This window comes from Nymphalis io, chromosome 16 (assembly GCF_905147045.1).
Source record: "Nymphalis io chromosome 16, ilAglIoxx1.1, whole genome shotgun sequence".
Lineage (NCBI taxonomy): Eukaryota > Metazoa > Arthropoda > Insecta > Lepidoptera > Nymphalidae > Nymphalis > Nymphalis io.
Window position 1 is genome coordinate 11,599,152 of NC_065903.1, and position 11,806 is coordinate 11,610,957.

At 39.0% G+C, this 11,806-nt stretch overlaps 1 protein-coding gene across 2 annotated transcripts; it reads right to left on the reverse strand.

The window, feature by feature from the left end:
• Positions 1-963: 963 nt before the first annotated feature.
• On the reverse strand, positions 964-11,518 carry LOC126774289 (N-acetylneuraminate 9-O-acetyltransferase). 2 transcript variants are annotated; one of them, XM_050495736.1, is made up of 10 exons: positions 11,233-11,518; positions 10,852-10,948; positions 9,917-10,020; positions 9,274-9,430; positions 8,467-8,725; positions 7,433-7,662; positions 6,687-6,965; positions 6,070-6,388; positions 5,698-5,939; positions 964-1,834 (listed from the first exon to the last, which is right to left on the reverse strand). In XM_050495736.1, the coding sequence occupies exons 1-10, from the start codon at positions 11,363-11,365 to the stop codon at positions 1,273-1,275; spliced, it is 2,382 nt and encodes a 793-aa protein (XP_050351693.1). In that variant the 5' UTR covers positions 11,366-11,518; the 3' UTR covers positions 964-1,272. The 2 variants fall into 2 exon arrangements, with proteins under 2 accessions (XP_050351693.1, XP_050351694.1); XM_050495737.1 differs by lacking the exon at positions 964-1,834 and adding an exon at positions 2,442-2,545.
• Positions 11,519-11,806: the final 288 nt, after the last annotated feature.

The window sequence follows — 11,806 nt, forward strand, 5'->3', positions numbered from 1 at the left end:
CGCAGCTGGGCAAGGGCATAAGACTAAGGTTTGGCTCTCATTCTACTTCGATGAATTAATGCGCGTTGATGCAAATACAATTGGAAGTATTCTTACCGAGTAGCGTACATGAAAGCGAAGTGGTGTTTGCCATAATAACGACATTAATTAAAGAAATAAATAAAAACTTATCAACGTAAAAATCAAATACGAGTTTTCACTACTTATATTTTGAAATTTGTTTATATTTTGTATGAGACCGGTTTACAGGTTTGAATAATCAATCCCAAAAATATATATGTAAAGTTAGCCACATGCATTAAGAAGAAAAGCCCAATATCTAATTATAATATTTTTAATATAATGACTGGAAGAAAATATATTTTAAAATCAGCCAGATATATATACAGACAATGTAATTAAAACAACTCTATTATTATAATTTAATACTAGATACGTATCAATGTTTTTAACCTCGACAACTAATCTTGATATATACACGTTTGATTCAAGTTTTTATTTAAAGTACAATCAGTTTCGCAGTCGAAGACACAATTGTCCACTGCCAGACTTGTTAATCTTCAATATTAAAATGTTATGATTCTTAACATCACAATACATTTTTTTTAGAAAAAATGTAATTAAATAACAACGTTATAACAAGTGTTAAGCAGCGTGTATTGCAGTATTTGTTTTTTTTTTGTGAAATATGTTTGTAAACTTAAGAATTATCGAATCAGTTTTAAAATGTTTAGCAAAACCTGTAAACTATGACGTAGTTTTAATGTTGATTGTACCAAAAAGGTTTTAGTTCAAATTCCAAATAAGATTTAATTTATTATTACCGATTATATTATAATTATAATTAAAGTTATTTAAATTTACAAGTTGTATTACTTTTCTACCCAACTTATATTTACATTTGTATATACTTTAACATATACAACTAATTTTATGAGTTAATTTAACGTTTTACTCCTTTTAAATTGAATATTAATAAATAATAATAGTCGTGAACCGTTTAGTAAAAATCTGTGCCTTACAAAATTACAATTCGCTCGTGACGTCAGAACAGTTTAAGGAGAAATTGAAATAAAATATAGTTGATAGGAACAATACAATATTTTTGATAATCACTTGTCAAATTATTGAATTTAGTCTAATCGGCAATAATTATCGACACTAAATCACGAATTATCGATCTTCAATTCTGTATGGGGTAATCGGCGGGCCGTTTCTTTTATGTCGTATATACTTTTTAAACATTAATAAATACTTTCCTACGTCCGACTTTCAAAACATACCATCGTGTATACCGATCGGCACCAGTATCGCCAGGAAGATCGCAAAGTTCCTCAGCACCAACCTCCAGTCGTCCGGCACCGCGTACGGCAGAATGATGCCGGTCAGCTTGCGGATCTCGTGCGCCGCGAACACGAACACGTACGAGGTGAGCATCAGGTTGAGCACGGGCGCGCCCGGCACCAGCACCAGCACGCCGTGCGTGTCGGCAGCCAGCCAGATGTGCGACTGCGACGCGAACAGCTCCAGCGTGATGGAGCCGAACCAGCGGAACAGGCCCGAGCTGCGCGCGCGCAGCGCGGCCGACACGTTGCGCAGCACCACGTAGCCCACCACGGGCAGGAACGACACGTAGCTGTGGATCTCGTCGCACGCCGAGCGGTCGGCGCACAGCAGCGTGAGCGCGGCGTAGGCGCCCAGCGCGCCCAGCGCGCCCAGCGCCAGCAGCGCCGCGCCCAGCGCCGCGCCCGCCCGCGCCGCGCCCAGCGCCGCGCCCGCGCGCTGCGCCGCCAGGTACGCCGCCGCGAACATGATGCCGAACGTCATCGAGTACCTGCGGGCGGGCCCAGCGTGACCACAACGTCACTTATTCGAAGTACGTGTTCGTATATGCGATAGGAAGCTGTTTTCCGACTTTTTCGATGATTTAAATGTAATTTAGTAATGTTATTTAAAAAAAACCTATTCAACCCGAAATCGACACAGATGTATGTTACAGACATTACATAATATGAAAATGTTATTGTAAATTAAAATGCACATTTTAGTGCCCTAATTTCCCAACATTGAGCAAATATTATAAAAAACTCAGAGTCGACCGATGCGGCATGTTGTCTGCCGACTAAAATAAAAAGCCACAAATCACCGAGCCCACAGTCTCAGTAAGCGGTCTGAGCCACTTGGACACTAACACGTAATTTTTATTTATTTTTTATTTATTAACTTCTTCAGGGAAAAGTACACTAATTTTACACTAGACAGTAATACTTTTTTTTCATAACACAATCAAGTTACCACAACTTAATCAAACATAAACCACACAGTTTATAAAAGACTAGAGACAAAGAAAATTATCACGACCTTACAATAATTTATTTATTTTATTACTTTTCCTTAGCACAAATTTCTCTTTGTTAAGCCGGTTCATGCCGAGAGACGGTGTCGGCTTCGTCAAAGACCCGGGCGATCGTCGGCTCGTGACACGTGAAGGCACTGTTTCGCGCGTAAACTACCTCCGAGTGATCGTTTCGTAGTTGTGCTTGTGCTAATCAAGAGTATTTCAATATGTTATTGCGTCTGGGTAGGAATAACTTTGACCAAATTAAATCAGGCACAAATGTACTACAACGCGTCCGCGCCAACTATGACCAACGGTGCACGACCTGTATCGCTATTGATGGTAAACACATGGAACAACATTTTTGCCACACCCATCGCATTGGCGTCCTTATAAAATGATTTGACACACAATCTCAATAAAAAAAGCTCTTTTCAGAGCTGCATAAAATTCAGTTTCTTACTACTGCAACTGAACGATTAACAGCTAGTCAACTGAGGTCATGACCTCCGCTACGTGCCTGTGTTACCATGTGATTTTCCTCATTTATTTAAAATAAATTTTATTAGGGGTTATTTTTTTACTGAGTATTTTAAAAATGGAATTGAATGAAAGACTGTTGAAGGCGTCACTGCCACGTCCAGTGATACAGCAAAAACCACGTCTCCTCGGGTCACCGTCTTTACAGTCCCAGTCTTCTGGACTTTTAAGGCGGTCGATGGTTGAACCGCCCTGAACCCGTACTGAGCCTTTGAGAGAACCAGTGCGCTTGGCCTTTTTTTTTCACGCTGGAAAAACGCCTTACGTGTTTCCCCCTCGGGAACAGTGGGGGGGGGGGGGTATGTGGGACTCGCCGATGTCCGAGGCGCCGAGTGCACCCCGAACATCGGAATACCACTGGTGGTAGAGCTTTGTGCAAGCTCGTCTGGGTAGGTACCACCCACTCATCAGATATTCTACCGCAAAACAGCAGTACTTGTTATTGTTGTGTTCCGGTTTGAAGGATGAGTGAGCCAGTGTAATTACAGGCCCAAGGGACATAAAATCTTAGTTCCCAAGGTTGGTGGCACATTGGCTATGTAAGCGATGGTTGACATTTCTTACAATACCAATGTCTAAGGGCGTTTGGTGACCACTTACCATCAGGTGGCCTCAGGCTCGTCCGCCTTCCTATTCTATATAAAAAAAAATCCCACTAAAAACCAGCGGCACCCTTTCCGTCTTAACGAGGAGCGCCACGGGATCGCTTGCGCATGCTACCGCGACGCTCTGACGGACGGCCTGCCTATGCAGGCCTCCATTCTCTAGAGGGAATACCAGGGTAGTGAGAACTCCCTAGTCCCGGCGACGTCTATTGCGGCGGAGGGAAAAGGTGCGCATGACGCCTCTTTCTTCTTCCCGGTCTTCTTCTCCCGCTCCGCGGCCTCCTTCTGCCACATCACCCTTTCACAGAAGGAGACCATTTCCGACCAGCACTTCTCGCTTCCGAGCATCGCGTTGATGATGCTCAGCAAGTAGAAGTCTCCACCGACAACTGCCGCCAGGGAATGTCTCTGTGGCCCCCACGCGGCACACTCCGTCGATTGGCGCACTACTCTCGTGGCAAGAAGAATACCTTTGGTCAATTTTCCCCTTCTTTTCTTCTTTATGGCTTCCTTCAATTGTTCTAGGATTGAAGCGTAGTAATTTCCGATTATGGGAACACCTTTATCTTTATAATCAATCAATAGGATTCCTTCTGAGTCCCAACAGACTGTCACCATGATTTTCACAGCCGATTGTGCCACCTTAAATTTCTTGGGTGGTGGTGTGCCTTTTATGTGCCACTGCATAGAGTCCTGTTTGGACTCAGGTTCATGGTGAACACAAGTTTCATCACCTTTCATCTCCATCTTTGTCTTCCGTACAGAGGTCCAAAAATGCACGAGAACACTCCACGCGCTGTTGCTTTTGAGGCGGCGTGAGCATTCTAGGCAGCCATTTTGCGCTGACTTTCCATTTCTGCGAGCTGTGTCTTCTTTAGGCGGGCATCTTCTAATATTAAATTTTCGATTTTTTGAATAATTTCCGAAGTGGTCACCTCGATCGGCCTTCCTGGCCATGGGTCGTCTTCAAGTGACTCTCTGCCTTGTTTAAAAAGGCTATTCCACTTGTAAACCATAGTTTTACTTGGACAAGAGTCCCCGTAAACGGATGACATATCTTTCACTATAGTCTGAACTGATTTTCCTTGCTTGTTTAGGAACTTTATAACGGCACGGAACTCGATTTTCTCCATATTTCACAATTTCTTTCCGATTGACTTGTATGGTTGACGATAACTCAAAGACTAATGATCTAATTACAATAAAACCCGGTATTTATACTAATAATGAGTTGCTCAATTAGCACCGAATTCAGCGACATTTCCACTTATTAGCTACCTATCCATTCCACGAACTTAGAAACGCTCCCCTCGTACGCCTCCAACAGTCTCCTCAGATAGATCGGCACCCCTTGGTATCGGAGTGCCTCTCTGATCGTCGAAAGGGAGACTTTTGAAGGCGTTTGCAACCGTTTATCGGCCCGCCCTGAACCCGAACTGAGACTCCGAGAGACCTGAACCGACTTCGTCGAGGTGTTGACCGAGACGGGTTGCGAGAATCTTCTCAAACAATTTGCCCGTCTCGTTCAGCAGCACTATCGGCCTGTATGCCGAGGAGAAGCCTGGTGGCCGCCTCTCCTTCGGCAAGAGCACCAACTTCCCTTGCTTTCGAGGCTTCAGAAACTGTCCGGTGCGCAGACATTCGTCGAGCAGCTCCCGAAGCCTTATACATAGGTATTCCAGGGCATCGCACAAAACACGCCCTGGAACACCGTCCGGACCCGGCGCCGTGTTTATGGCTCTCAAGCAGCCGAGGGCTATCTCTATTTCTCGCTCCGTGATCTGTGGTTGAGCCACTAGGTCTTCTATCACGGAGCGAGGGCATCAGTGGAGGGTGAACAAACTCGCCTCGCTGAGAAAACAGTTCACCGACCAGGCGCAGGACGAGCTCCAGCGGCAGCGTCTCCATCAAGGGGGGAGTTTGCAGCCTTGAGCTATCCACCTCCTAGCGCAGACGCCAATATTGGCGTGAAACTTTTCCATCTCCCCCTCCGTTTCATCTTCGTAGGATCCTCTCTGGCTTCCTATGCAGACTCTTCGGAGCCCAATATAACGGAACTCTTTTTCCGAACGCAAAAATTTAAAATATGTTACGACAAAAAACAAAACCCATAAAAAAAGCGAACATAAAAAAAAACATCAAACAATCATTGAAAACGCAATATCAAACGTCTGCACGACCTGCCCGGCTCGAGCGAGACCCGTTTTTACTCACCTATCTTGTTTCCAATCGAGCCACCACTGATGTATATCGTCATCTGCATTGACAAACAAGGCCTTCCAGGGCCTCGTCACGAATATCTTCTGGAAGAACACCTCGCTCATGTATAAGACCGTCACTATAGTGAGGAGACCGATCACTTTAATAGCTATATACAGATACTGGTACGGTTTGGTCTCCATCGTGTGACTGGAAGACGGAGTTATGTGTGGTGGGAGGGCGAATATTACGAACATCTGTAACAGATTTATATATGTCAGCGCTGAATATCAAAGTTATTCTGTAAGGCGCGCATGCGCAACTTGACGTCATCAACTATGAATCGACACTCCTCAACATCTCTCAATGGTATTAAAGATTACTTACCAATGTGTACCAGAAGGAGACCAAGGGTATGAAGCTATAGAACTGATAAGGCCTATTCATCGTTAGACACAGGACAACGGTGAGGAAATTCAATCGGAATATCACTCTGAAGTATCGAACCAGACCAGTATCCCCCGTCTTCCAAGTGTAGTAGAAGTGTCCGTAACCAGTCAGAAAGAGATAGGAGGACACGAGCGCCCTCACCAGCATGTAAATCGGGAGTACTTTACTAGCGCCCGTAACTTGGTACACGAGGATCACTAACTGCATCCAACCTTTCCATTCGTTGGTTTGGTCCCGATTAAGTACTCTCGAATGACTGGAAACAAATATTAATAAAATATATATTCATTTCAATCAAATGGTTAAAAGTTTTTCTGAATAGTGAAATTCACCTTCCTTTAATACCACATTTATTTTTAAATTCACCTATTAATAAACTTTATATTAATAATAATTAAAACTTAATACATTTAAGGCAAAAATATATAGTTAATAAAAGAATAAAATAAACATAGTTGTATATGCTTTGACTCATTTACTCGGCCTTGTTCACATGAGCGACAATATGTTCAGCCAATGAGAAGTGTATATACTAATGAATACTACAAACTCACCTGCTAGACCTGGACTCGTCTGTAAAAAATAGTCCAAGAGCAAACACGTAACCAACTGGCAACCAAAAACTCCACTCCGAATAATATTTATTCTCCTTCATAAAGAAATTCGTTCTATCGCACAGGTAAAAGTATGCCATGATCATGCCAAGCTTGGCGAGGGCTGCCATCGCTGATGGTGTTTCAACCACGTTCTGATTGACCAACGAGTATCCCTCTATCCTCTGTTTGATGTTCTGCGACCAGCGCCATATGTATTGTATGCTGGCTAGCACTGCACTAGAAAAATAACATTTATGTCAAGAGATGATATTTATTACTAGCTTTCTCGTGCGAACGTAGTCGCGGGTATGAAGCAACAGTTAGTACAGCCTCTTTTAAATATATTTATAATAATAATAATAATAATGTCTTCCAGACCGATTTCGGCAACGGCGGCCACAGGTGCACTCTCTATTCCATAACTCTCATAATCCGATGGGACGGCAATCCGACACGACCAGAAAGTGTTCAGGCGCAGGACCAACGGCTTTACGTGCTTTCCAAGGCAAGGGAGTGTACACACTTCCAACTTTTCAGACTGCCGCTACTGAGAATTTTCTGACAGAAAAACCCAATAACTTTTTACTGGCCCGACCTGGGAATTGAACTCAGGACCTCCGGGTCTGCCGCCTTACATCAAGCCACTAGACCAACGAGGCAGTCATATTTGATATATACATAGTGTAAATTAGAAAAATCCTCACCATAGTAGGAATAGAGCAAACGTCAACAGCTGTAACTGGGTGCAGGGCTCTGGTTGAGCGCAACACGTGCCGTCGTTGAAGTTCATGTGATCGTTACAGAACATGTTCAGAAGGATCTGCGCGGAGTGCCTCAATGCTGTTGGGCTTATTGACAAGCCGTCTGATGACGAAGCGGCGGCGGCTGCTAAGCGAGGCGAGTTCCAAAGCTTTATAGCGCTGTGCTGTAAAATCTGAAAAAAATAAAAATGATTTGTGTATTGTTATTCTTTTAATACGACCGAAGAAGGAGTGAAGAAAAAAAAATCCTTAGATTTACATATTTGCTAATATCTCACAACGAACAGTTCTTGATTAATATACCTTTATTTATAATACAATATTATTCCACTAAACTTTAAAGCTGTAAAGCGTATCCGCTTTAATTTACTTTCCGAAATTCCGATAATAAACTCGCCGACATTTAAGACGCATATTTTTCGGGTATTCATAGATTAAAAAAGACCTCGACCACTGATATCGGGTCAATTCAATGTCACTTGTTTATTTGTCTTTACTCCTCTTGTGTGGAATAGGCTTTAGATAAATTATACATTTTTGTTTTATGGAATATGTAAGCGGACGGGCATATGGGCCGATGGTAAGTGGTCACCAGTGCCCATAGACATTGGTATTTTAAGAAATGTTAACCATACCAATTGCCAATGCGCCACCAACCTTGAAAATTAAGACGTTATGTCCCTTGTGTACACTGGCTCGGTCACCCTTCGAACCGGAACACAAAAATACTGCTGTTTTGCGGTAGAATATCTGATGAGCGGGTGATACCTAACCAGAGGAGCTTGCACAAAGCCGTACCACCAGTAAAAAATATGGTAAAATACACTAATAAATATTATATACCACATAAGAAGGAAATTGGATTGGTTATTCCCGTTTTGTAATTTTAAAATCAGAACAAACATTTTATAAAAAGCCAGGTCATCTTAGGTTACTCTCTGGCTACACTAATGAAACAGTTTTAAAAAATCAATTACCTCCATAGCTGCTCTATTATACGCATCAATATCAGTATTCGTGATCTTCACATCATTTTTTATCTTAGTAATGTCAACAGACTCCAATAACTTCCACAGGACCTGAGTCTTGCAGGCTGCGAGTGCATCTATGGGTTGAACTAGCTGTGTGAGGTTTCTTTTATAATCTTCTAGAGCTTGATCGGTTGTATTACGATTCTTTATCAACTGCAATCCTGTGCTAGCCACTATCACAGACGGAGGACTATCTGAATATTGCCTGTAATTAAAATTGAACTTAATTGCTTGAGTCATTGAGTACAGAATATAATTACATAGGAACTGCGGTTAGCAAATGGAATGGATTGATGGTATGTTAGTTTATTGGAATAAAATGAAACATTTTTTTATTCCATTTTTATACCACTACTCCAATTATAAACACAAATTAACTGAATTTAAATTCATTGGTACTTGCATGGGATCAAATCAACAATCTATTGGTTAAGTTGGACATATTATAAATTGGATAAAAGTTAAAAAAAAATTACAAAGACTTTCCAACAAAATCCAGGAATAAGCTAATAAATCCATACTATCCATCCACTAATATTATATATGTGAAAGTGAAAAATATATTTATTTGTTTGTTATGCTTTCATGTCTTAACTACTACATTAATCATCATGATATTTTGCATACACATTGTCAGCGGTACAGAAAAGCACATAGGGTACTTAACATCTCCCTTTCCCCCTCTCACACGCGGACGAATCCGCTGGCGGGAACTAGTTTATGATAAAGAAAATTGTGTTTAAAACAAATTACCATGTCCTAAACTGCTCAACCATTGTTCTAGAAACATCATCGCTCCATATAAATGTAACAGATAGCCTCAGTTTGTTATCTACATATGTGTAGTTCGGCATATGGTGGTCTTTGGTTGAGTAGGATGAATCAATATCCACTCGAGTTTTAAGAACACCTGAAAAAAAATTAGGCAATTAACGACATGACAGTCTGGGTAGGTACCATCCACTCATTACATATCCTCCCACCAAACAACAACACTTGGTGTTATTGTTTTTTAGTTTGGGAACTTCAGCCACAAGGGACATGACATCTCAGTTCCAAGATTGGTAGTGCATTTACAATATAAGGGATGGTTGATGTTTCTTATAGTGCCAATGTACCATCAGATGGTTTAATAGCCTGTCACCAACCATTTTAAATTGAAAAAAAAGTTTAAGGAAAACAGTACTAAGGCACTTTAATAATAATATCCATCCAACCAAATCAGTTCAAGGCCTCATCAAAGACCATCTCTATAGAATATAAGTAACTGTCCGATGGTTATGTATTTGTAAGGAAGTACACACTACTTCAAATGCTAACCAACTCACAACTACACAGCCTTATGCTGTGGAAAAAGTATTGAAATATTATAGTATTTTAAAAAAAAAATTCTTACCAATAAAATATTCATACAATTGTTCTAGCCTGGAATCCCCTATAAATGCAAAACTGTTGTATTTCCCCCAAAATGCTAAATAACGCAAACATCTTCGTGCATCTCTGAAAAAATATTGACTGTCATATAAAATTATATTATTTATTGCTGGGAAAAAATCTCACTGCAAGCCTCTCAAGCACAGTGTGTGGCCTCTAGCAAACTTTCTGGTTAAGAGGCCTGAGCCAAGTAAATATGCATTTTTCAATGGCAAAAAAGGCGTGTTTGCATTTACACTAAGCTTTTTTTTATATTAAGATATAGCTTATAAATAAAAAACGTACAAGCTTATGTATGTAGTCTCTGATAAAATATCACAATATTGTCAGAACTCTATATCCATGTACTGAAACTTGGTAATTGTTACTGAGGGCATTAGCATGAAGACTTCTTGCATAATATCCTCAACATTAAAAAGGAGTCACAACAACAATTATGGATTATAGCATAATTCATACTCACTTCACATTCACTAACTTATATATTATGACATTTTTTTTTGTTCTCTAAAATTGTTTTTTGTTTTTCTTTTTCTTTTGTTCTCTAAATTTTTTTTTTTCTAAAGTAATATGTAAGGTTATATAAATATTTAATCGTAAATTTAATAATAATTTCATAACATTTTTAATAATTTTAGTGATGTTAATGTATTTGTGATTTTATGAACTTGTAATTGTTACTTATTAACTGTATTTAATGACTATGTATAATGTGATGCTTTTATGAATGATGTGATAACCCATAATTAGTAGAAAATTTTTCAAAAAACCTTTTCAACCTCTATTTAACTGTCTATCTAGTGTATCTACTGTTGGTTGTCTAAAATAAAAATAAAATAAATAAATACTTCATATAATACATAACAAAATTTGAGGTAAATGTAATAAAATACTCACGTCTTAGAGTATTTATGCAGCATACAGCCATATGGCTGCCATTCATGATCTCCTTTATACCGACCAGATGATAACAACCATGTGCATGAGTCAGGACCTTAAAAAAACTAGTCTCAATTAACAATTTTAAGATAAATAATTATATCACTAACATACACGCGTTACAAATGCGTTAATTATTATTTTTAAACCTAATATGTAATATTAGTAAAAAAAAGGAAATGATTAACATATTTCATAAACAGTATATAATTTTATGTTATATAATTTAATTTGATATAGTTCTTCTTATAATTTTAAACTAATTATTTTTGTAAGTAATTTTAATCTTGCCAATATTTTGGTTTTTTTTTTATGAATTATAAATTTATATGTACATACCATATCGTAGGTGCAATATTCCATGGTATCCAATAAATCCAAGAACAAGGACGAAAGCCAAGAGTTTTGCATTCTCTACATTTAACTGGTCGATAAACCATTCAGCTGAACTTTTCTTTGAATAAGAGCCCATAACAATTGTTATATTTACCACTTAATAACGTTACTTTAGAGGGTACTAATAAGAACATAGCACATTACGCGAAATGTTAAAATTAAAAATTAACTATTTGCGTTTTTAAGTAATATATAGTGTAACTTAAATATATTAATTTCATCACAAACATTGTTCTCGCTATTCGTTAATCATAAAACGTTGACATTTGTTTGACAGCAATGTTGACTTTGACATTTGAAAAACGCCGGTTTATAAAAAAACAAGAATGAATTTACTTAAAGTATTAGTAAATTAAAAAAAATGCTGGAGGCATTTAATTTCAATATTTTATTAAAATTATATATTTTATCAAAGAAAAATGAGTTTTTGTTAGCTTTTGGATATATTAAAAAAATTGCAAATTATATCGGAAACGTCATTTTCATAAAGTGAAAATATTTTAATTTAATGTATAAC